The 24,899-nt window shown below is 54.5% G+C and overlaps 2 protein-coding genes across 3 annotated transcripts; one reads left to right on the forward strand and one right to left on the reverse strand.

Moving 5' to 3' along the window:
* Positions 1-155: 155 nt before the first annotated feature.
* LOC138987299 (uncharacterized) lies at positions 156-1,013 on the reverse strand. The gene has a single exon (XM_070368738.1). The coding sequence runs from the start codon at positions 1,011-1,013 to the stop codon at positions 156-158; it is 858 nt and encodes a 285-aa protein (XP_070224839.1).
* Positions 158-22,305, forward strand: ATP8B2 (ATPase phospholipid transporting 8B2). Of its 2 annotated transcripts, XM_070367258.1 has the most exons (28): positions 158-344; positions 2,695-2,762; positions 5,023-5,081; positions 5,451-5,564; positions 5,695-5,793; positions 6,070-6,131; positions 6,233-6,305; positions 6,589-6,659; positions 7,532-7,611; positions 8,504-8,662; positions 8,878-8,966; positions 10,376-10,572; positions 13,395-13,603; positions 14,408-14,451; positions 14,716-14,881; positions 15,048-15,236; positions 15,397-15,512; positions 15,604-15,768; positions 15,854-15,965; positions 16,103-16,208; positions 16,322-16,466; positions 16,634-16,817; positions 16,969-17,192; positions 17,467-17,550; positions 17,884-18,129; positions 18,278-18,416; positions 19,964-20,094; positions 20,289-22,305. In XM_070367258.1, the coding sequence occupies exons 2-28, from the start codon at positions 2,732-2,734 to the stop codon at positions 20,565-20,567; spliced, it is 3,573 nt and encodes a 1,190-aa protein (XP_070223359.1). In that variant the 5' UTR covers positions 158-344; positions 2,695-2,731; the 3' UTR covers positions 20,568-22,305. The 2 variants fall into 2 exon arrangements, with proteins under 2 accessions (XP_070223359.1, XP_005898710.1); XM_005898648.2 differs by lacking the exons at positions 158-344; positions 2,695-2,762 and adding an exon at positions 3,418-3,702.
* The last annotated feature ends 2,594 nt before the right edge of the window (positions 22,306-24,899 follow it).

Raw genomic sequence — 24,899 nt, forward strand, 5'->3', positions numbered from 1 at the left:
GAGGGTGGGGCGGGGATCGCAGCCTCGCAGTGCTGAGCATCAGCGGGGTTAAGACCCTCCCCCTGCCCCGCACAAAGATGGCGGCTCCCGCCTTCCCCCTTCCTCACCCCTCCCCAAAACCCCCTCCCGCCCCCCGCCCTCTCCCGCCACCTCCGTCACTTCCGCCCCGCCGTGGCCGAAACTGACACAAAGTAGCGGGCCGAGGCCCCGGGGGGAGAGGGGCTGCAGCTGGGGGGGGCGGGAGCCCGCGGGGAGGTGAGCCGAGCGCCCCCCGCCCCAGCCCCCGGCATGGGCAGGACGGGGCCGCCGGGGCGGGCGCCGAGCGCCGAGCGCTGAGCTCTGAGGTGAGGCGGGGGCAGCAGCCCCGGAGCGCGGGGCCGGGCGGGCAGGGGGAGATGCGGCTGCGGACTCCGGAGTGGAGTGGCCGGGGAGGACCGGGAGGGAATGGGGAGTCGGAGCTGCGGTGAGACGGAGGTGAGGGACTGGATGATTGCAGAGAAGATGGTGTTGGGTGCCTGAGAGTGGGGGAGATTTGGGAGGCCGTCCACAGGACGGGAGGGTGGGGTGCTGGCGGGGCGCGGGAGACCATCGAAGGGGCGCGGGAGTGCCGAGGAGGAGCTCAGAACCGCCCAGAGAGTTTTGGGGGTGAGGAGCGTACTCGGGGTCCTAAGGTTTGGGCGCCTGCAGAAGGGAGTTAGGGAATAGCAGGCTTTGTCTCTGTGAGGTGGAGGTCTCTGTGCGTGAGGAAACCGAGGTTCAAGGAGAGGTAGTAGCGCTGGGAGTTCGGAGCTGGGAGTGAGTCCCGGGTTCTGTCCTTGACGATGGAAAGCGGCCAGGTGTCGGTGGCAAGTGAGCTGGGGGTCCTGGATTCCCTTCCTTTCTGTTTCCCTGACCTGCCCATAAATGTTCCTTGCCAGCTTCCTCTGAAACAAGGGGTCAGGCTTCCTGGGTTTGGGCTGAAGGGGAGTAGGGGCCAGGCCTAAAGGAGGAGCCGGTTTTCCTCCACGGAGCATTGCCTTCTTCCCAGAGCTGGCTATTTTTATCGCAAATGTGGCTGCAGAGGGGGCTGGGGCAGGGTGACGGGGCAGAGCGACGTGGCTAATGGGCCTGGGTTCAGAAAACCTAGGCTGTGTGAGACTGGGAAGGAGAAGTGAGAGAGGGTCCCTGTTCCCAGGTCTCCCTCCTCCCTTTCCTTCCTATTATGGCCCCCAAGAGGGGGTGAAGTCTGGGGCCAAGCCGGCTTTCAGTCTCCCCAGGGTCTCAGAGGTAAAACAGCTTTCCTGGTTGGTGTCCAGGCTCCTGACTCCTGAGAGCCTTGCCGCTCCTTCATTAACTCTTTCTTAGGACTCAAACCCAGATCTTGGGGCTGATAGTGCCTCTGGATGAGGGCGGGGCTGGCTATGGAACTTGTGATGCCCACCCTTGCATCCTCTCTCTTAACCTCTCCCCTCATGCCCCACCTCCCATGACTCATACTGTAGACTGGGTGGAGACCCTGGCTGGGGGCCCTGTAGGAGGGCTTGGCATCTTGGAAGAGGTTTTTCTTCCTGAGCCAGTCACCCTTGGTTGCCAGAGTTGGGGAGGGTCAGAGAAGAATTACCTGATTGGGGTTCAGGAAGGGAGTCCAGCTTAGTGAACGAAGAACTGGTGTGGGTGATGGCCTTGCCCAGAGTGTGTAATTATAGAGGTTGGGCAGACAGACAATTAGTATCTCTTGGGGCTGACAGGCTGGAGGAGTGTTCCCAGGAGGCTGGAGACAGGGGAACCAAAGGGGAGGAAAGCTCTCCACCCAGACAAAGAAAGAGGAGGTGACTAGAGGGCCCAGGACCTGGCTGGCAGTTTCCTTTGGGTCAGGCTAGGATGAGGCTCTGTGACTGTGTCTTACAGGCCAGGCCTTTTACCTTTTTTAGGTGAAAGGAAGAACATGGGGAGATAGAAAGAAGCAGAAATCCATCTGATGTTCCCTGAGCTTGCAACCCAGTGCCATACTGACTAGACTGGGGTTAGGGTGGAAGAGAGAGAGATGCCTCTCCATCAGGGTTGAGAAGACCCCTTTGTTGGTCCAGAAGGGCAGACGTCCCAGACTGAGAGGAAGTGGTTTGGGGACTCTGTGTGCAGGAAGTGAAGGCCATGCCTCTACAGTGAACTCCTCTAGAGGAGGTGATAATGGAAGCCTTAGTAATGGGGAGGGGGGTAGTGGGAAGATTATAAGCTTTTTGAGAAGGGTGGTGCCTGCCCACCGTTTCCTGATGCTCTGCCAGGTGTTTCCTGGCTCATGTTCCCTCAGCCCCACCCCTTGGTGGAAATTCTGCTTTCCAGTAAACACAGGCACCCACTCTTTGCCACCAGGAGAGCACTCAGGGCATCCATGGTCCCTGGTTTGGCTACTTTTGGAGCTGTGCCCCTCCTGTCCATATCTGTCCTCCTCTCTTTGTGCCCTTCCTTTCCCTGCAAGTCTTGGTTTTTATAAAGTGTCAGTGCCCCCATGTTATCCAAGGCAGAGGCATTGGGGGAGGTGGTGGGGAAGTCCCCTCTTTTTCAGGGACCTATTTGGGGCAGTGAGAGCAGAGAGTTGGTGTGGAGTTAGTGGGGAAGGCTGGGGAGGGGCAGGATCGGAACCGGGGAGGAGTCTGAAAAGGGGGATGAAGGGTTACCCTCAGCTTCCTGACCTCACGCATTTGTCACCTTCTGCAGGGTCTCCCATGGGATTGCTGGGACCTTGCTGGGTGAGATGGCACTGTGTGCAAAAAAGCGCCCCCCAGGTAAGACAGTCAGAAGGTGGGGGTCGGGGAATCCCTGGGACCATCTGGAGTGGGTGTTTTTATGGCTCAGGGAGCACAGGGCACAGGGAGGAGGACGGACGACAGGTAATGGGTCTGAAGGAGGGTAGATTGCAGCCCCTATCCATCCTGGGGGAAGCCTTAGGAAACCATACTCTTCCCCTTGATTCTCTAAGCTGGTTTTTCCCCCAGGAGCATGCTGAGGACTCGCCCTTCACCCGCAAACACATAGACTTTTATCTCGGGGCACCTGGAGCGCCTATTCTCTGTTTTGGGGAGTCCGGGGTGCTGTGTTCCCACCGTCACCCCTCTGTCCTCACACTTCATCTCCTCCCCTCGTTTTCCCAACCATCCCGGTCCTTCTTGTTTTCCTGCGGGCGGGGGCGGGGGTGGGGTGGGAGGCGGTGGGATGAAAGCGGTTGCCCTGGACAACGCTGGCAGTCCCCTCACCCGCATTGGCCGGGCGGAGGGAGGCGGGGTTCGGTGCTGGCTTTCGCCTACGCGGCGCGCTGGCAGGCGGCTGCCCCTGCAGTCGGGGGAACGGGTGGGGGCGGAGCCTGGGGCGTGCGCGCAGAGTCCCGGGCCACTCAGCGCGCGCCTGCGTCCGCGGGGGGCGACGGGGGCGGCGGCGGCGCATCTGAGCGCGCGGCGTCGCCGAGTGCGGGCGGCCGCGGGGATGGCCGGGGCTGCAGGTGGGGCGCGCGCCCGACGGCCGGGGCTCCCCTCTGAGCGGCCGCAGCTCCTGTGCCTCCCCGGGGGGCCGCCCCGTCGGAGCCGCTGAGGCCAAGGACAGACCGACAGACAGCCCGCCCTCCCCCCGCTCAAACTGGGGTCATGACGGTCCCCAAGGAGATGCCCGAGAAGTGGGCCCGGGCCGGGGCGCCCCCCTCCTGGAGCAGAAAGAAGCCCTCCTGGGGGACAGGTAACGGGAGGCAGCTACTGGCAACTCTCCTGAGCCCTTAGTCCCGACTCCCACCCTCCCATTCGCTTGTCTCCGGCCTCCCCAGCGGCCTCCCCAGCGTTCCCATATCCTCTGCAGGCCAGAGATCCTGGCTCCGAAGGGTCTGGTCTCTACGTCTTCCTTTGCATGCTCGTTGTTGACTGCGCAGGCGACTCAGCCTGACGGGTCCCCTTTGGGGAAGTTTTGGGAGTAAAGTGACCAGGCAGGGAGGGAGCATGCTGGGTAGGCAGAGGATGCTGTGGTCTGAGGTTTTGCTACTGCAGTGTGCCCTGCAGGGTGCTGGGGAGCGTGAGGGAAGGCATCCGGAATGCTGCTTTATACTTCAGGTCAGGTTTGTCATGATGTTTACTGCCTAACCAGGGTACCCCGTTTCTCAGCCTGTGGTCGTGACCACCGGAGTCGGGCTGGAGAACCCTTCTAGGACCCTTCCTAGGACACCTCTATGTTCTGGGACCTGAACTTGGTGCCTGCAGTCCCAGATCTGTGGCTGTTCAGAATAGGTGTAGTTCGTTAGTCACTTGGTTTGTGACAGATGTGTTGTTTTAGAGGAAATATGTGCAGACAGCACAAGAAAGGTTATGGTGAGAGAGCAACTGCTTCAACTACATCCCATTCTTCCCTCTTTCATCTCTGTCTCAGTCTGCATGACCCATATCCCTGACCACCCCCTCTCCTACTTGAAGACGAGCTTTGAAATAAGATGATGTCATCGTGGGCCAGTCAGAAGCCGCTGCTGGTGACATGTGACAAGCAGAGGCGTCTGTAGGGGGGACTGCACGTGGGGCTGGGATGCTGCCGCAAAGCAGTTCCAGGGCACCGTGACCCTCCGTCTTGCCACCCACCCCACCCACTGGGTTAGGAGGAGGGCGGTACCAGGGCTGGAGCTGCGGGGGTCCCGGGACAAGGAAGCTTAGTGTCTTCAGCTGCTATTCCCCTGGAGATTGCCAGGACCATTAATTTCTACAGCATTAATTAAAGGGATGGGGGTGAGAAACCGGTACCCCCAGTGGGAGGCCTTGACAGTTGTTGGTGAGGAAAGGAGAAAGGCATCCTGTCCTCTGAGTGTCACACCTGCAGAGCCCAGTGGTCAGGCTGGTGGTGAGAGGCGGACTAGAGGGAAGAATTCAGTGACACCTCAGGTGTGCCACTAAACTCCTTAAAACTACGTGCCATGGAAGGAACCAGGGGCCCTCAGTGGAAAACCCATAGAGTGGGGTGGGCCTGACAAGGTGTTGGGCCGGGCCTCAGTCTGCTCCTGACTGCAGCATCATTCTCTTGCAGAAGAAGAAAGGAGGGCGCGGGCCAATGACCGAGAATACAATGAGAAATTCCAGTATGCGGTGAGAGGCCCCAGACCACCTGTGCCCTCTTCCTGGGTCGGGAAGGAAGGACAGGTGCATCCTGTCCGTCCCGTGTGGGGGTGGAGGGCTGACTGCTGGGAGGGTGCTTGGGGGAGGGGAAGGCAGCCTCCTTGCCACTTGTCATCTGCTGCTCTGCTGAATTTTTCATACCCTGACCTGTCAGTGAAGCGGGATCCCATGAGACCGTTGACCCCGTGAGACTCTCTTCTCTCCCCCTCTTTCCCCCTCTTATACCTCCTGGCTTTTGGGGACAGAGGTTTGGAAAGTGTAGCTGGAGGGGGCAGCCTCAGTCTGGCTCTGGGTTGGCATTGGAGGGCGCCTCATGATCTTCTCTTCCCCCTGCCACAGAGTAACTGCATCAAGACCTCCAAGTACAATATTCTCACCTTCCTGCCTGTCAACCTCTTTGAGCAGTTCCAGGAAGTGGCCAATACCTACTTCCTGTTCCTTCTCATTCTGCAGGTAAGCGACCTCTGGTAAAATTAAACCCTTTGCAATTAATTCACAAAGCCGACTAAAGTCAAGGAGGAGAAAGGTCTGGGAGCCGAGGACAGGGCCTCAGAGGCATGTGTTCTCTGTCCTTTTTTTCCAGTTGATCCCACAGATCTCTTCCCTGTCCTGGTTCACCACCATTGTGCCTTTGGTTCTCGTCCTCACCATCACAGCTGTTAAAGATGCCACTGATGACTATGTGAGTGGCTTTCCTTCTCACACTGGTTCCCCACCCCACCCCGGCCCCGCAACACACCCTCCTCCACTTAGCAGAGTTCCTCAGCGACCTTACCATCCCTTACCTGGTCCGCTAGGTCTATGGTATCTTGGCCAAGAGTAGGGTGGGGGAGTCGGGGAGGGAGTAGACCTGGGAACAGGTGTATACATGGTGGCACCCAGCATGTTCTGCTTCCCGCTGATCAGCTAAGTCCCTTGGAGCAGGAGAAGGTGGCTTACCTTGCTTTCCTCCCTTCAGTTCCGCCACAAGAGCGATAACCAAGTGAATAACCGTCAGTCTCAGGTGCTGATCAACGGAATGTGAGTGCTTGTTGAAGACTGAGGGCCTTGGAAAGGAAAAGGGTCCCCTGGGAACTTCTCTAACTACTGACGGCCTTTGCTCTATCTTCTCCTTGCCTCAGCCTCCAGCAGGAGCAGTGGATGAATGTCTGTGTTGGTGATATTATCAAGCTAGAAAACAACCAGTTTGTGGCGGTAAGGGACCAGGTGCCCCTCTAGGCCTATGGGGCTCTCCCTTTTTTTTTTTTTGGGCAGAAAGGAATGAGTCTTTCCTGTTGACGATTGCCTCTTAAACACTCATGGGAGGAAACTTTCTTGAGTGGGAAGCGTCTGTGTCATAGTAATATGCCTCCTTTCTAGCCGTTCATGTGCTTGGGACTAAGCAGACCGAGAGTGCTTAGTGGAAGGAGGGATCATCAGAGAGTCCATCGGGGTGGAGGTCTGGGTCTTCAGCCTTCTCATTAGGTCTTCTTCCTAGGCGGATCTCCTCCTCCTTTCTAGCAGCGAGCCCCATGGGCTGTGTTACATAGAGACAGCAGAACTTGACGGGTGAGTTGCATGCTCAGCGTCTCCTCCTTCCTCCTGTGGCTAGCAGGCTTGTTTCTGAAAGTGGTCCCCAGGTCTCGAGTCTGTACCTTTTGGAACATCTCTAGGTAAGAAAGGCTTTGGGTGTGTAGAAGTGTTCATTTCAGTTCAGTCAGTTCAGTCGCTCAGTCGTGTCTGACTCTTTGTAACCCCATGAATTGCAGCACGCCAGGCCTCCCTGTCCATCACCAACTCCTGGAGTTCACTCAGACTCAAGTCCATCGAGTCGGTGATGCCATCCAGCCATCTCATCCTCTGTCATCCCCTTCTCTTCCTGCCCCCAATCCCTCCCAGCATCAGAGTCTTTTCCAATGAGTCAACTCTTCGCATGAGGTGGCCAAAGTACTAGAGTTTCAGCTTTAGCATCATTCCTTCCAAAGAAATCCCAGGGCTGATCTCCTTTAAAATGGACTGGTTGGATCTCCTTGCAGTCCAAGGGACTCTCAAGAGTCTTCTCCAACACCACAGTTCAAAAGCATCAATTCTTTGGTGCTCAGCTTTCTTCACAGTCCAGCTCTCACATCCATACATGACCACTGGAAAAACCATAGCCTTGACTAGACAGACCTTTGTTGGCAAAGTAATGTCTCTGCTTTTCAATATGCTGTCTAGGTTGGTCATAACTTTCCTTCCAAGAAGTAAGCGTTTTTTAATTTCATAGCTGCAGTCACCATCTGCAGTGATTTCGAGCCCCAAAAAATAAAGTCTGACACTGTTTCCCCATCTATGACCTACCCAGTAATGCCTGGGGGTGGTGATGCTCCATGGTCAGATGTCCCCAGGTAGAGTCTAAAGGAAAGGAAGGGAATCAGGACTCAGGGACACTCTCCTTCCAGAGAGACCAACATGAAAGTGCGGCAGGCGATTCCAGTCACCTCGGAATTGGGAGACATCAGTAAGCTTGCCAAGTTTGATGGTAAGTAGTGCTGGAGAAGCAGCTTTCAGGCAGAGGAGATGTCTTGGGTTTGGGGATCTAAATTGTGCCTTCTCTTTTTGGCTTCTTTTGGCTGTGACTATGCAGCTCCCTGGACTCTTTTGGGTGGTTGGGGAGGTGCCGAGGGGTTCAGGATTGCTGAGGGGCTATCACTTAACTTTTGAATTGATGGTCATTTCAAGAGCTCATGGCTGCTAGCTGCCTCTTGGCTATACATGTTGAGAGAAATTCAGCTTATTCTTATTTCTTATACATGCTTCTTCTAACAAAACAAACTACGTAGCATAGAAAAGAGAAAGCTCTCCTGCCCTCCAAGTCCTGCCTCCTCAGGGTTGTCAGGTTAACTGGCAGTTTAGTGTGTATTCATCCACACTTTCCTCTCTGTTTATACACACGTGAGCATAAATCAGTGGGATCATACTATACTGAAATCTTGTCAACCAGCGTGTCTATACTTCTTAAATTCATCAGACGTATCTTATCACATCTCTGTGTAAAGAAATTTATACCATTCTTTTTCATAACTATATAATGTTTCATAGAATTGAGGCTTTGTAGTTTATTCAGCTCTTCCCTGACTGTTCAGTTGTTTCAGTCTTTTGCTGTTCAAATAATGCTTCAATAGAATTCTTGCAAGCTATGCTATTATCTCTGTAGAACGAGTCCCCAAAGTGGGATTACTGGGTCCGAGGGTATGTGTGCCTTTAATAGGAATTCGTGCTGCCTCCTTCCTTCCCCAGAAAGTTGCACCAGCGGTGTGCGGATGGGCCGGCATCCTAACCCCCTCTCGCCGCAGCTGGTTTTTCTGTGCTGTTGTCTCGTGGTCAAGCTACAGACCATACCTCGAGCAGGTGTGCTCCTGTCTTCCCTTCAGGTGAAGTGATCTGCGAACCTCCCAACAACAAGCTGGACAAATTCAGCGGAACCCTCTACTGGAAGGAGAGCAAGTTCCCCCTGAGCAACCAGAACATGCTGCTGCGGGGCTGCGTGCTGCGAAACACCGAGTGGTGCTTCGGGCTGGTCATCTTTGCAGGTGAGCCTCCTCGGGCCCACAGAGAGAAGGGCGAGAGTGGTGCCTCTGCTGGCCTTCAGGAACGTGAGAAGAGACTCGAGTGGGTCCTGGAGCCAAGCCTCTCATCCAGCCAGTGTCTCTCTTCCACCCTGAGGTCCTATAGACTGGATACCTGGGCAGAAGCCTAGAGGCAGATTCGTTGTTCGGCTTTCCCAGCCCTTCCCATGCCTTTCTAGGTCCTGACACTAAGCTGATGCAGAACAGTGGCAGGACAAAATTCAAGAGAACAAGTATTGATCGCCTAATGAACACACTGGTGCTCTGGGTAAGGCTTCCCACAAACGGTTCCTGCCTCTGCCCTTCTGGTTGTCCTTGGGCGGGTCCCGTTACTCCCATCTCTCCTCCCTGGTCAGTAGTCAGTCTTCAGGTTTTAGCTTTAAAGCCACTGGCAGGTCAACCACTCAAAGGCAGTGTTTATTTCAGGCTCCTTTTGGATTTGGAAGATGTTATTTAAAAAACCTTTGGAACATGTATGAATGAACAACTTAAAGTTAAAACAAATCTTCTGTTCTCTGGATTCCAGTTATGATGGTGACCTAGTCTAGCATGTGACTTTCTGTTTGCTTTTGCCAGGGACAAGGCGGCCTTCATGGGGATGGAGAGGGAATTAAAAGAAAAATTTCCATTTGGATGATGGAGAACAGGGTCTTTTCCCCTGACTTCCAGGAGCAAAGGATCCCAAGGGAAAAGTTTCTGTTTTAGTTGTTGGCAGTTCCTGAATCCTTCTCTTGTTTTGCTAGAAACCTGAGCTCCTTGTCGAGCTCCACTCCCCTTCTTGCGCCCCCACTGCCTGCTGCCTGCCCCCCACGTGCCAGCTTGCGAAGGCTGGGCCCAGCCTCCTGTGAGACAGTTTCCTCCCGGCCTTAAAGGGTTTGGAAGTTAAGTCTTGGCCTCTATCAGGCCAAGACTCTTACCGCCCTCTGGTGGTCCTTGGGTATCAGGATGGTTTCTGCTTTGCTTCAAAGCATCTGGAGTGGAGGCAGCTTGGAAGATAGATATCTGAAATCATGCAGTGGTCTCAATTTTTTTCTTTCAAAAGCTTTCTTATGATTCTTCTTCAGGCTTTGCAGGGTTTTTGACTATTAAGTCTGAATTTATGAAGACACAATTTGTGTCCCCGGTTAAAATTTTTTTTTGTTTGGGAAATCCCTGGTGATCCAGTGGTCAGGACTCCACAGTTCCACTGCAGGGGGCAGGAAACTAAGGTCCCATGTGCCGCGTGGTATGGCCAAAAAAATTTTTTTTTGATTTTTGGCAATCTGTATGAGGTAATGAACATTTCAGAAACATGGTATTTTTGTGGGCTTGTAGAGACTTAGCTCTGGTAAATGGGTGATTTCCAGTAGGCTTCTTTGGTATGTTGAAAGTAACTTACCTCGACCCTTACCATGTTTGAAGTCTCCTGAGGGTTCTAGAATATCAGAATGGAAACTACATAACCCTTTCAGCTTCCTCAGAACACAGTTGAGAAAAGCATTGCAAGAGAAGGCCACGTGCCCGTTGATCACCAGTTTTGGGTGCTTCCCACTAGAGCATGTGCCCATTTTAAAGATACCTGAGCCTTTGAGGGCTCTGGGTACCGATGGTAACCTTCAGGGATTCACTTGGTTTTGAGGACTTCCTAAGGGCTTCCTTGGTTTTGCAGCTTAGCCTCTGCTTTTCATTCCTCTGCAGATTTTTGGATTCTTGGTCTGCATGGGGGTGATCCTGGCCATTGGCAATGCCATCTGGGAACATGAGGTGGGGACACGCTTCCAGGTCTACCTGCCCTGGGATGAGGCGGTGGACAGTGCCTTCTTCTCTGGCTTCCTCTCCTTCTGGTCCTACATCATCATCCTCAACACCGTCGTGCCCATATCGCTCTATGTCAGGTATGCTGTCTCTCTGCCCTGGGGTCTCTCCAGGGAGCACAGGTGGTCCCTTGGCAGACTTCTGTCTTCTGTGAAGGTGAAATCCTCGAGAGGGAACTTGGGGTCCTCTCCTTCCTGTGCTGTGAACATTTTATGTTATCTGTGTATCTTCATGGGCAAAGCAGACTTCCCTGCAGTTTCTTGGCACTTTGGATTGTATTAGAACAAAAATCATGTTGATTTATATAGCACATACTTATCGCATGCTGACTGTGCAAAGAAGCAGGCTAGGTGCGGTGGCACAAAGATGTATTAGGAATGGGTTTCCTTCCCTCCAGGAGCTTCAGTCTAGTGGAGGGAGCTAAATGTGATTACATTATGAAACAAAATGGGAACTAGTGCTGTTAAGAGTCATCCTGCCTTCAGTGTTACGCTTACGTGTGAAGCAAGGGGACACAGTTGATACATAACATAGCCTCTGCCTTCAAAAGCAGCAGACTGGTGCAGGAGGAGAGGTGCAGACAGTGTAAGACACCACTGCATCCCAGTGAGATACCCCAGAGGCCCAGAGTGCCATGAAGACGGGAAGCACATCACTCCCCGTGCAGTTAATCAGGGAGGACACCTCTGAAGGGGTGGCCGCTGAACGGGACTTTGAGTGGTGGCGGGGAGGGGTGAGGGGAGCCTGGAGGAGAGGGCTGCACACAAAGGCACGGAGATAGGGACCTCGGAGTGGTTGGTCCTGGGGCGGTTCTGCAGGAGCATGGACCCTGAGTGGGGGCCTATGAGACAGAGAGCTGGGAACATAAGCATGTTCCCTGTTGTGAAGGATCTTGAATCTTTGCCAGTGGACATTCACTCAGTAAACCATTAAAAGATTCTTTAAAAAAAAAAAATCTAAAGGATGCTTTAGGAAATGTTGGCTGGCAGTGGCATGTGGCATAGATAGGAATAAGAGGACGTCGAGGGTTTTTTTGGGAAAGAAACTGTTAACAGGGAGTAAAGAGAGGAAGGGGGAGTGCTGGAGGAAGAAAGAATGGCAAGAAGAGAGGTGAGCTCTTTGTATGCCTTGCGCTTGAGACAGAGAACCTGTGCCTTTTTTAAATTTATCAAATTGTAGACTTTATTGTTGTTTTTTTGGCTGTGCGGCTTGTGGCATCTTAGTTCCCCGTCCGGGGATCAAACCCCGGCCCTCAACGGTGAAAGCTCAGAGTCCTAACCACTGCAGCGCCAGGATTCCCAACCCGTGACGTTGTTGAGGACATCAGAGGGATGCTCAGAACTCTTCCCTTATGGTTTCTCTTGTTCACACAGATTCCCCAGATAGTCTCCTTGGACCTTCCACTCACACCTGAGTCCTAGTGCTGCTGACAGTGGGCAGGAGATAAGGAATCTCTGTGCTGAGGGTGGACAGTGGGGTTTCGGTGAAGCATTAGGAGGAGACTCGGAAGGCTTGGGGTTTAGTCCTGCCCCCTCAGTAGCCACCTGACCTCAGGCAAATCCACAGTCACTTAGGGCCTCGGTTTTCTCACGTAAAATGGGACAAGTTCCGTCCTCTTCATAGGAACATCTTGGTATAATATATTGGAAAATACATTTTAAAAATTAAAATATAATTTCATTTTTACTGGGACTTCCCGGGTAGTCCAGTGGTTAAGACCCAGTGCTTCCAGTCCAGGGGGCACAGGTTTGATCTCTGGTCGGTTGGGAAAACTAAGATCCTACATGCTGAGTGACACGGTCAAAAAACTATTAAAATTTTAATTACTGTACAAATGTCGGGTGGTAGCATGTCCATCATTATCCGCGACTCTGGTTCTTTGTTGCTATTTAAATCCTTTCTTGTTTCCAATCTGAATTTTTTTTCCATCTTTGGACTTTGCTGTCTGTGTTTTGTATTCAAGTTCACATGAAGCCCATGGTAGCTGCCTGAGAAAGTTTCTAAGTCTCCTCAGGTTACAGTGTGTGTATTTGGGGAGGAGGGCAGGGAGGGACGCTTGATCAGCTGAGTGGGGCACAGGCCACGAAGGCATTTCCAGCCGGCTCAGTTTTGGCCTGGTAAGGGGATCCTGACAGCAGCCCCAGTAAGGTGGGAAGCAGGGTTCCAGATATGGCCCCATTGCTTGGCTGGCAGGACCCAGACATGGGGCCGTTTCTGAGATGCTGACAGTCCAGACCGCGAAGGCATTGCCTTGTAAAGAGGATGACGTGAACCGACCTTAGGAGAGCCCCGCGCTGGTGTAGACTGGGGTTGTTCCCCGGACCCTTGAGGCCCCATCCCCTCCTGGAGTCAGCATCTCAGTCTGCCCCGTGTGCTCGCTGAGCGCCCCGAGTCGGCTTGTGCAGCCCAGAGCCGGACAGCTTGGGCTCGGGCAGTGAGGCGGGGCTCCAGGGCTGCCTCGGTTTCCTCTCCCTGCAGGGCGTGTGTGATGCTGTGGCCCGCGCCGCACCCTCATTATTTCTCTCTTTTTTTTTTCTCCTTCTTCCCTCTTGCACTTTCTCTTGTTTTCTCTGCATGGTTTCTGTATTATTAGCCCAGAGGTAAGAACTGGTCGAGTGCCTTGTCCTCAGTCCCTCCTCCTCTGCCTGTGCCGTCTGTCCCGCCTGCCCAGGCCCTTTGCACCTTTTTGTCTGGAGGGCATCGGAGGGTCGGGGTCGGGGACCCCCTTTGCCAGCCGGATGTGGCAGGCTCCACCTTCAGGCTCTCCTTGCCGCTCTCCCCCGCCCAGGTGTCCGCCCCGCTCGTTCTCGTCTCTCCCCAGGTGGAGGGCCTGCAGCGAAGGCCCGTGGGGTGGGGCCCTGCTCCCCTCCCGCCCTCAGCCTCACCTCCTGTCCCTGTGCAGTGTGGAGGTCATCCGCCTGGGCCACAGCTACTTCATCAACTGGGACAAGAAGATGTTCTGCACGAAGAAGCGGACGCCCGCCGAGGCCCGTACCACCACCCTGAACGAGGAGCTGGGCCAGGTGGAGTACATCTTCTCCGACAAGACGGGCACCCTCACCCAGAACATCATGGTCTTCAACAAGTGCTCCATCAACGGCCGCAGCTACGGTATGGCCATGCCACCGGGGACGAGGGCTGGAAGGACCGTGCTGCCGGGGCTCCCACACTGGTCTCGACATCTGGGCTTTACATCTTTCCTGCTGGGGTCTGTGGGGCCTTGAGAGGGTCTGCTCTGCATCCAGATCACGAGGCAGATCCTGACAGTGCTCCCCCCTCTCCTCTGCTGGTGCCTGCACCGCCTCTCAGCTCCAGGCAGTGGGGCCGCTCCTTGGCTGTTTGAACAGAAGCCCAGGACGCTGACTGCTGGGCACCCGGGCCAGGTGGGACCTTGTCAGGCCTGGCGGAGTGCTAGCCTCTCCCCATGTTGCTGCCCAGGGCCCCTGTGAGTCTCTGGAATGTGACTGTGGCCTTCCCAGTGTGGCCCCAATGCAGTGGCCTAGTGGCTGAGCTGCTGGGATGGCTTGGGGACAGGGTGCGTGGGGTCTTTTAGGCCAAGTGAGCCCCTCTCCTAACTGCTTTCCATACTAACCCAGGCTTGGAAGCCAGCGTGTGAGGCTTTGTCTGTTGTGGAGGCCTAAGAGCCCGGGGGCATGGGTGTGGCATTGGAGCTGCCCTCTGGGGAGAGCCGGAAGGGGGATGGGGATGGGGAGCCGAGAGTGTCATGGCTTTTGAGTCCTGGCATTCTGAGGACCCAGGGTGCCTGTGCCTCCTGTCTTTCTGTCAGCCGTGTTGAAGCTGGGTGACGTTCACTCAGCCACAAGGGTTGCGGGCCCCAGGTGCCCGCGGGTTCTGTGCTGGCGGCTCCTCCCCCTGCTCTGACAGTGCTCCTCCCTCTGTCCTGGCTGTGTGTAGGTGACGTGTTCGATGTCCTGGGACACAAAGCTGAATTGGGAGAGGTAAGGTCCAGCCTCCATACTGGTTCTCGGTGCTAGTTAAACGCAGGGTGCCTGGCCAGGCTTGGCATAGTCAGGGGGGACGTGTTGTCTGGCTAGGGTATGGAAGCTGCTCGGAGGAAATGGGTGTGGTAAGGAAGACTTGGTGGCATAGGTGGGAATCTTGAGGTTAGCAGCAGACAGGATGCTGGTGGGGACCGCCCCGCCTCTCCCCAGGAAGCAGCCTGGGGACCCAGCCTTTCCTGATCGTCCTCTTACCTGCTCCAGAGGCCTGAGCCCGTCGACTTCTCCTTTAATCCTCTGGCTGACAAGAAGTTCTTATTTTGGGACCCCACTCTCTTGGAGGCTGTCAAGATGGGGGACCCCCACACCCATGAGTTCTTCCGCCTCCTCTCCCTGTGTCACACCGTCATGTCAGAAGAGAAGAGCGAAGGTGAGCCAAGGTGCTGGCCTGCACTTCCCCTACCCGACTTGGACTCTCAGGCTTGAGCTGTGCTCTGCCTGTGGCCTGGCCACCTGGGGTTTCCTGGGCAGGAACATGGAACTGGTGGCTGAGAGTGGGGCCACTGACACCACGTGTGTCCCTCCTCCGCGCCCAGGGGAGCTCTACTACAAAGCCCAGTCACCGGATGAGGGGGCCTTGGTCACTGCAGCCAGGAACTTTGGTTTCGTATTCCGCTCTCGTACCCCCAAAACCATCACTGTCCACGAGATGGGCACTGCCATCACCTACCAGCTGCTGGCCATCCTGGACTTCAACAACATCCGTAAACGGATGTCGGTCATAGGTGAGGCCAGGATCGGGCTGCCGGGGGCATTCGGGGGCAGCATGCAGGCCTGGGATGGGTGAGGTATACTGGGTGACCTTGGTGTGTTGCAATTCAGAGGCTTTACCTATCTGAATATCCCATTTTTTCCTGGGACATTTTCCCCCTGTCCCACTGACAGTACGGAATCCAGAGGGGAAGATAAGACTATACTGCAAAGGGGCTGACACCATCTTGCTGGACAGACTCCACCATTCTACCCAAGAGCTGCTCAACACCACCACTGACCATCTGAATGTAGGCATGGGGAAGGGGACCCTGTGGTTCTGCTGCTCTCAGTGTGGTGAGGGGACTGGGGGCCGACTCTCGTGACTTCTTCCTCCTTCAGGAGTATGCGGGCGAAGGGCTGAGAACCCTGGTCCTGGCCTACAAGGATCTGGATGAAGAATACTACGAGGAGTGGGCTGGGAGACGGCTCCAAGCCAGCCTGGCCCAGGACAGCCGGGACGACCGGCTGGCCAGCGTCTACGAGGAGGTCGAGAGCGACATGATGGTATGGTCTGCAGAGTGGCCCTAGGGTGGGTGAGGAGGACCTGGGCCTGGACTCTTGTGCTAGGAATGCTTGTGGTTATTTTCAGCTGCTTGGTGCCACAGCCATTGAGGACAAGCTTCAGCAAGGGGTTCCGGAGACCATTGCCCTCCTGACGCTGGCCAACATCAAGATCTGGGTGCTGACTGGAGACAAGCAAGGTGAGAGGCCTGTAGGGCAGAGGAGACTGCATCTGGATACAGCACCGTGGGGTCCTGGCAAGCCTAGAACGCTGGGCTGGCAAGTGCACTGGCTTTGTCAGGGGCCCGTCCAGAGCACCTGCACTTTCTCTCGGTAGAGACGGCCGTGAACATTGGCTATTCCTGCAAGATGCTGACGGACGACATGACAGAGGTGTTCATAGTCACTGGCCACACGGTTCTGGAAGTGCGAGAGGAGCTCAGGTAAACAGACCTAGATGCTCTGCACCATACCTGGGAGTCACGCACAGGTTTGCTGATTGGGCCTGAATCCTACTCCTCTCCTGGCCAACCGTGGTCTCGTTTCCCCTTCACAGGAAAGCCCGGGAGAAGATGATGGATTCATCCCGTGCTGTGGGCAATGGCTTCACCTACCAGGAGAAACTTTCTTCTTCCAGGCTCACTTCTGTCCTGGAAGCTGTGGCTGGGGAGTATGCCCTGGTTATCAACGGGCACAGCCTGGTGAGTGTCGCCACCCTTAGCTTGGGCAGGATCTTTTCAGAGAGCAGCTATTATATCTCATCTTGTTCCCATTCCCTGGCCTCGACTGGGGCTGTGGTCTTAAAGGAGTTGATCCCCAGGTCTCTCCTGGAGCACATGGAGTTCGCTCAGTGCTATCTGTATTCCAGGCCCACGCGTTAGAGGCAGACATGGAGTTGGAGTTTCTGGAGACCGCCTGTGCCTGCAAAGCTGTCATCTGCTGCCGGGTGACTCCCTTGCAGAAGGCACAGGTGGTGGAACTGGTTAAGAAGTACAAGAAGGCTGTGACCCTGGCCATCGGGGATGGAGCCAATGACGTCAGCATGATCAAAAGTGAGTGTGGGCTGTGCAGGTGTGGCGGCTGGGCTCTCGGGCAGGGGGAGAGACCCAGGGAGGAGTGATGACGGAAGGGGCGGACCAGAACATGGTGGGAATCTGACGTGTGTGGCCGTCTTCATCTTCCTGTCGTCTCTTGTGTCTGCAGCGGCTCACATTGGCGTGGGCATCAGCGGGCAGGAAGGGATCCAGGCGGTGCTGGCCTCCGACTACTCCTTCTCCCAGTTCAAGTTCCTGCAGCGCCTTCTGCTGGTGCACGGACGCTGGTCTTACCTGCGCATGTGCAAGTTCCTCTGCTATTTCTTCTATAAGAACTTTGCTTTCACCATGGTCCACTTCTGGTTTGGCTTCTTCTGCGGCTTCTCAGCCCAGGTAACGAGTTCCCCAGTCCCATGGCATGCCTGTCCTTAAGCTCCTTAAGGACGGAGATTGTGTCTGTCCTGTTCATTGCTTGGTCCCCTTAGGATCTAGCTGTTGTCTGGTGCATGCATTTAAAAAAAAAAAGACTTGTTGAAGGAGTGGAGAGCAAGTTCCAGAAAATTCCTCAGGCCTCCACCTGTGCCACGTTGGCTGTCTTCCTCCACCTGATTTGTAGTGAAGAGAGACTGTGTGTTCAACCTTTTCTTGCTCCCTGTTCTCTTTCCAGACAGTCTATGACCAGTATTTCATCACCCTTTATAATATCGTGTATACCTCCCTCCCAGTCCTGGCTATGGGCGTCTTCGATCAGGTATGGAGAAGTTGGGTGACCGAGTGGGTTGGGAAGAGGGGCATTGCTGGGAGGGAGTCACCCAATAGTGGTGGGCATGTGGCACTGTGCCCACTGCCTGTGGTCCCTGGGAAGGCAGTTCCGTGAGCTGGGCAGCTGATTGGGCCTCCCTCTCAGCCACTGCTGACCTTAACTTCCTTGGGTTGCTGAACAAAGATGGACTTGGGGCAGTTGGCTTGAGGTTGAGTTTAGCTGCCAAAGAATTTAGAAAAAGGCAGGGACAAAGTCTGCCCTTGTTCCCCCCTGAGTTGGGCAGCTTCTGAGCCTCCTGTGCCTCTGGCCCTCTGCACACAGGATGTCCCAGAGCAGCGGAGCATGGAGTACCCTAAGTTATACGAGCCAGGCCAGCTGAATCTCCTCTTCAACAAGCGGGAGTTCTTTATCTGCATCGCCCAGGGCATCTACACGTCCGTGCTCATGTTCTTCATCCCCTATGGGGTGTTTGCTGAAGCCACCCGGGATGATGGCACCCAGCTGGCTGACTACCAGTCCTTTGCGGTCACCGTGGCCACTTCGCTGGTCATCGTGGTCAGTGTACAGGTAGGAGGTGGTCCGGGAACTGCCCCCACTCCCAGAAAGAGTGAGCCTCCTGTCCCTGGGGTGCCCTGGACGCTACAGTTCTGTTCCTGGGAGGGGGATAGGGTTTGGGGGGGATGCTCCTTCTGCCTGTAACGACTGCTTTTTGCAGATTGGACTGGATACTGGCTACTGGACAGCCATCAACCACTTCTTCATCTGGGGCAGCCTGGCAGTTTACTTTGCCATCCTCTTTGCCATGCACAGCAATGGGCTCTTCGACATGTTTCCAAACCAATTCCGGTTTGTGGGTGAGTCCCTCTGGCTTTCCCTTGAGTCAGTGAAGACTGACAGTCGTTCTGGGACTAACAGGGAAGGTAGGCATTTATTCACACTCCTTATGTGCCACGTATTCTGGATGCTGCCACGGGGCTCTCGGTGTGGCAGAGACCCGAGCCCAGAGATCTGGTCAGAGATCTGACCCAGCCCCTGGCCTCTCTGGGAAGGACGGGTACAAGAAGAGGAACAGGGATACAGAAATCTTATTTGAGTGGCATAGGGGCTGGAGGAGTAGAGGAAATGAGGTTGGAAGGTAGGGCTGAGGCAGAGGGTTAGGAATGAAAATCAGTCCAGATCTCTTATAGGTCAAGGCTAAGAACTTAGGGGGTTTTTTTACTTGTAATTTTTCTTTATTTTTGGTTGTGCTGGGTCTTCGTTGCTGCTCGTGGGTTTTCTCTAGTTTAGAGAGTGGAGGCTACTCTCCAGTTGCAGTGCACCAGCTTCTCATTGTGGTGGCTCCTCTTGTTGCAGAGCACAGGCTCAGTAGTTGGGGCACACGGGCTTAGTCGCTCCGAGGCATGTGGGATCTTCCTGGATCGGGGATCAAACCCATAGCTCCTGCTTTGGCAGGCAGATTCTTTACCACTGAGCCACCAGGGAAGCCCAAAACTTTGGATTTTAGAGGGTTTTGAGCAGGGAAATGTCATAAACTGATTTATGTTTTTAAAGGCTCACTCTTACTGTTTTGTGGATGATAAAAGGTAGAGCACAGAGACTTCCCTGGTGGTCCAGTGGCTAAGACTCAGCTCCCAACGTGGGGGGCTCGGGTTCTATCCCTAATCAGGAACTAGATGCCGCACGCCCCAACTAAGATTCGGCACAGCCAAATAAACTAAAAAAAGAGGACAAAGGTGGAAACCTGGGGAGACTAGCTAGGAGGCTGTAGCAGTAATGTAGCAGGTGAGAATGGTGGTGGCTTGGAGTAGAGTGAAAGTGGTGGAATCCCGTAGGTATTTTGGAAATGGAGCTGACAGATTGGATGGGGGCCTGAGATGGTGGGGGTAGGAACCAGGTGGACTTCAGAGCTTTTACTTGGAGCAGCTTAGTGGCTGGTAGTGTCTCCTGAGCCAGGGAAGATGTGGAGCAAATTGGGAACAGAGGAAACAGTAGTTCACTTTCAGCTGTGTGAAACAGATGAACAGAGATGTCAGGTTAAGGCAGTTTTAAAAAAAAACAGGTCTGGGGACATCCCTGATGGTCCAGTGGTTAAGACTCCAAACTTCCACTGCAGGGGGTATGGATTCCATCCCTGGTTGGGGGACTAAGATCCTGTATGCTGTGCAGCACAGCCAGAAAAACCCCACAAAAACAAAAGCAGATCTGAAGTCATTTGGGGAGAGTTTAGAGCTGAAATCCAATTTGGAGATAAATATTTAGGGAGCAGAAAGAGAGGCCAGAGATGACTTAAGTTTTGAGACTGGGAAAATGGGGCTGCCAAAAAAAAGAAATGGGGCGCTCTAAGGGGCTGCCCTTATGGCTGCTCTGTGACTCCTGAAGCCCCCGGCTCCTCTTTTCCCAGGTAATGCCCAGAACACCCTGGCCCAGCCGACTGTGTGGCTGACCATCGTGCTCACCACGGTCGTCTGCATCATGCCTGTGGTCGCCTTTCGGTTTCTCAGGCTGAACCTGAAGCCGGATCTCTCGGACACGGTGAGAGGCCGGGCTGCCTGCTTTGGGGATCGGAGATGGTGCATGCGAACACTGCTGCGGTTTCCATTAAGTGTGTGGGTGGTGGTCCCCGTGCCTGCCCAGTCCCCGGTGCTCTGGGTCCCTTCTCCGAGGTAGTGTCTGATGCTCGCGCGCTGACAAAGGCTCCTTCCCTCATGCTGCCCTGCTCCTGCCAGGTCCGCTACACCCAGCTGGTGAGGAAGAAGCAGAAGGCCCAACACCGCTGCATGAGGCGGGTGGGCCGCACGGGGTCCCGGCGCTCTGGCTACGCCTTCTCCCACCAGGAGGGCTTCGGGGAGCTCATCATGTCTGGCAAGAACATGCGGCTCAGCTCCCTGGCGCTCTCCAGCTTCACCACGCGTTCCAGCTCCAGCTGGATCGAGAGCCTGCGCAGGAAGAAGAGTGACAGTGCCAGCAGCCCCAGTGGAGGGGCCGACAAGCCCCTCAAGGGCTGAGGGCCGGAGAGCGGGCGCTCCGCGCCGGTGGTCAGTCAGCTCAAGTGGGGCTGGCCCGCCGCCGAGAGGACGGCGTCTGTCTCAGAGCTGCGGGTCCTCATCCCTTGCCTAGGTCCTCATCCCTTCTCTCCTGGTAGACTCTGTCCTGCTGGTCCTGCTAGGAGCATCCCCAGCCCAGGGCCCTCCGAGCAGCAGGGAGGGTGGAGGGCGCGGGCCCCAAGGGCAGGGTGGGACTGGGGCACTGGCCAGCAGCCCCCAGTGGGGGCTCAGATGTGGACCCAAAAGCAGTAGAAAAACTGTGAGAGATTTTGTGTCCCTGCCCTGCCTGGGAGCCCACAGGGAGACTGTAATCTCTGTATTTTTTTACTCCCGCTCCCCAGAGGGGCCCCAGAGCCCCTGTTCCTAAATTACACAAGAATGTATCATGCCGGGAAGCCAGAGACCTGCTGGGGCCCTGGGCCCCTCACAGTGTGTGTGTCTCTCCTTGATTTGTGTCTGTGTCCAGTTTGGTTCTGTCTTTTTTTTTTTGGCAAGTGGAGGCGGCCTTTATGTGACTTTTATGTTGTGTTGGTGTCTTAACTCTCCGGGGGAAGGGGAGGCCGGCACACCCGGTGCACTGGCCTGGCCGGGAGGGGAGCGGTTTGGGAGGAGCCCTCCAGCAGCTGGTGCCCTTGCGGGACCGAGAGGCTGACCCGGGAGGGAGCTGCCCATCAGCCAGAGGCTGTTGGGAGGATATACAGGGGGCGTTGGGTCCTGTCTCCTTCCTCACCTTGAGAGCGAAGCGCTGCCCCCTCCCCGCCTCCCCCCGCCCCACACAACTAACTCCTGGATTCCGTAAGTCCTGCTGGTACCGGACTGGAGCCTGGGAGAACGGCCCCGTCCTTCTCAGTGACCGAAAGCTGGGTGTGATAAGTAGTCCTGAAAACGTTTTCTTTAATGTCAAATTTAGACCCACATTCACGGGCAGAGTCCATTCTGACTGTCCTCCCTCCCCGTGGGTGTCTCCAGCACCTGAGGCGCCTGGAACCGGAAGCTGAGCCCCGCGAGCTGAGGCTGCAGGGAAGCCAAGCTCTGCTGTTCCTGGCAATAGGGGTCCCACCCGCTCCAGGCCCGGCTTCTGGCAGGGGGTGCTCAGTGACGGCGGAGCCGAGGCTTGTCAGTCTTTCCTCTCCGTGATCCACACCTAGGAAGCTCTTTCCCAAGTTAGGTGTTGCCCAAGTTAGTTGCCACCAAATCAGCCTTGGGCAGAACTTTTTCCATGTCTTCGGTAGTGGAGGGGGTTACTCAGGAATGGTGTGGAGCTGGGAGTGAGGCATGTGGTCGTCCCATGGGAATTGGAGGTATTCCGGTGAGGCGGGTGGGGTGGGCAGGGGCTGGGGTGGGGAAAGCTTGACAGGGAAATTCCTTTTGGCCACACGGTTTACAAATTCAACATCATGTCTGTGTGTCTCTCAAGGTGAGAGTCTGATTTTTATACCAAAGAGGAAATGATTTTTTTTCATATTTGGTTTGTCTATATTATATAAATATAAATATATATATATATATATACAGTTATATATATTATTTTTTGGTTCTCTCTCGTTTTTTAGGGAGGGAGGAAAGTACCAAGTTGCATTGAGCTGTAATTAAGGAACATTCTGTATAATTTATGACACATTTCTATACTTGCAAAAATTATATCATTTTATGGATATAAGAGAAAAATGCCTTTTTATAAAATTGTGATTTCTGAAAAGTGTGTGATTTGTCTCTTTTCTGATGCTTTACTGATGCTTTTCTGATGCTTTTAAGATTGGTGGTAAAAGTAAAGACGGAAACTGTTTTCTTATGGAATTGGCTGGGTAGATGTGGACCGAAGTGAAGAAAACCGAATCTGACTGGCAGGGTAGAGCCCCTCCTCCATTTGCACACCTCTGGGGATGGGAGTTCCAGCTGGAACGTGGGGCAATGGGCAGGACCGAGGCAGGTCACGGGGACTTTGTGTTCAGCTGATGGCTGGGTACTTAGGACCTTGACTGTTTGCTTTTCTCAACAGAAGCCAAACTCTCATTCCTAACACACCAGAAAGGTGGGTACGCATAAGGAAAAGTACTGAGTAAATTTTTTTTTAATTTTTTATTCCCACCCCATGCCCTTCCTGTTGGCACAGGCTTCATAGCCTCCCATCTCCCTGGCTTTTCACAGAAGTAAATATTAATGAGCCTAAGTATTGGAGACGAAGATGCAGGAATTTAAGGTTGGCAGATAAGGTGAGTTTTCCTCCAGGGAGGGAGATGGGTGAGGAACCCGGGGAGCTCGAGGCCAGTGCTGGACTCTGATGCCCATCAGCACGCCTGCCCCAACCTTTCCTCTTCTGACCTAACCAGGCTTCTCTGTTGTGACAGTCCTCTTCCTCCCCTTCTTCCTTCTCAAAAACAGATTTCTAGGAATTCCCTGGCAGTCCAGTGGTTAGGACTCAGCACTTCCACTGCAGGGGGCCTGGGTTCCATCCCTGATGGGGAAATAAGACCAAACCATGAGTCACGGCTGGCTGAAAAAATATTTACAAATAGGTGCTTAAGCTTGGAGCAAAGATGAGATAAAATCAGTTTTCCTCTTAAGGAGGCATAGTCCAGCAGGGACTCGCACACGACTCCCCAGAGATACAAGCTGGTGCCTGCCTCCACACAGGAAGAGCCTGTCTAGGTACCAGTCAGCCTCTCACCAGGGTCTTTCTGGACCCCTGAGCCTCAGACAGCAAGTGGCATCTGGCCTCAATCCCCAACCCCCAGGACACAGAAACCAGCCTTAATCCCTTGAGGCTGGCTAGGCGCCCAACTTTCCTGTTCTGCCACCTTTCACCCTGACCAAAGGGCTGATGCCCCCTCCTGCTGTGACCAATCTTCTGTGTCTCCACCCCCACCTCCACAGCTGACCTTTAAGAGAGGTTTCAAAGTGCTATTCAAGAATGTTCTCCCCTGCAAAGGAGGTCTCCCCTCTCCCGAGATCCCATTATGCATATCTGAGAGGCTGGGTCTGCTTCCAGACATCTTTTCTCCCATCCACCCAGATAATCCATCTGTTCTGGATTTCCTGTTTTCCTTCCCTGCACTCACAGAGGACTTGGGCGCCTGGCCTACTATCTTCTCCCTTCTCCCACCATCGCCCGGTGTCTGAGAAATCTGATGCCCTCGCTTTGTTCTCCCTTGGCTTGCTCACTTCTGAGGGTGTTAACCTCCTCTCCACAAACCAGCACGCTCCCATGGGTGCCCCACTCTCATTGGGAGGGTCACTTCTGAAAGGTCGCAATCCGGCATTTGACTGCCTGTATCCTTCAGCTCCTCCACTTTCACCCTCTACTCCCAGTGCATATTACAAACTCCTCCATCTCTCCTGCTCACGCAGCTCCTTTGTGTGGGCTCTTCTCATCCCAGCCCAGCGCCTGTGGTCTGCTATTAAATCGCTCTGCCCAGCAATACTCTGATGCTCGGTGAACCTGCCCTGTCATGTGATAAACTGTCCATGAAGAAGGAGAAAGCCTCATGACCATGTTGCATAGTGTGTGTGTGTGTGTGTGTTAGTTGCTTAGTCGTGTCTGACTCTCTGCAACAACATGGACTGTAGCCCACCAGGCTTCTCTGTCCTTGGGATTCTCCAGGCAAGAATACTGGAGTGGGTTGCCATGCCCTTCTCCAGGGGATCTTCCTGACCCAGGGATCGAACCCCAGTCTCTCACATTCGAGGTATATTCTTTACTGTCTGAGCCACAAGGGAAGCCCCTATGTTGCATAGAGGAGCTGGGAATTCACGGTCTCCCACCTTAGCAGGATTGTCACACCTTGAGGCAATGCTGTGAATCTCTGCTCACTTTCATTCCCCTTCCTTTCAATGACATTCCTAACTTTCACCTCTTTCCTCAACTCCTTCCCACCACCTCCCACTCTACCCTATGCAGATGTCTCTACCTCCTACTTCACAGAGGAAAATAACTTCTTGTGCTTCCTCCATCACCTACAAGCCTCCACAGAGGCGGGGCCCTCAGCCCCCACCCTCTCATCTTCTGTGATCGCCCGTCCACTGTCCTCTTTACTTTGCCTCCCCCTCCTCACCCCTGGTTCTTCCTGTTACCAAATAAGGATGCCCAGCTTTTCCCGCCCCTCCCCCATCATCAGCCCTGGGAACTACGCAGTGATCTGTGTCCTTGTCCTGGTCCTCTTTCCGTGTTCCCTGCCATCTAGCTCCTCCTTGACCCACCCCTGAAATGCTTTCCCCAAAATTGCCTTCGACCTTCATGTGGCCGAGACCAGTGGACAGTCCTAAATTTGATCTTACTTGCAATCCTTCGTATTT

This window comes from Bos mutus, chromosome 3 (genome assembly GCF_027580195.1).
Source record: "Bos mutus isolate GX-2022 chromosome 3, NWIPB_WYAK_1.1, whole genome shotgun sequence".
Taxonomy (NCBI): domain Eukaryota; kingdom Metazoa; phylum Chordata; class Mammalia; order Artiodactyla; family Bovidae; genus Bos; species Bos mutus.

Excerpts from the sequence above, each read along its gene's own strand:
- ATP8B2 (XM_005898648.2), top strand. The coding sequence starts at position 3,615 with ATGACGGTCCCCAAGGAGATGCCCGAGAAGTGGGCCCGGGCCGGGGCG. Across the intron at positions 15,769-15,853 it reads AGGTCGAGAGCGACATGATG|CTGCTTGGTGCCACAGCCAT; the intron begins GTATGGTCTGCA and ends GGTTATTTTCAG. Across the intron at positions 20,095-20,288 it reads AGCCGGATCTCTCGGACACG|GTCCGCTACACCCAGCTGGT; the intron begins GTGAGAGGCCGG and ends TGCTCCTGCCAG.
- LOC138987299 (XM_070368738.1), bottom strand. The coding sequence starts at position 1,013 with ATGCTCCGTGGAGGAAAACCGGCTCCTCCTTTAGGCCTGGCCCCTACT.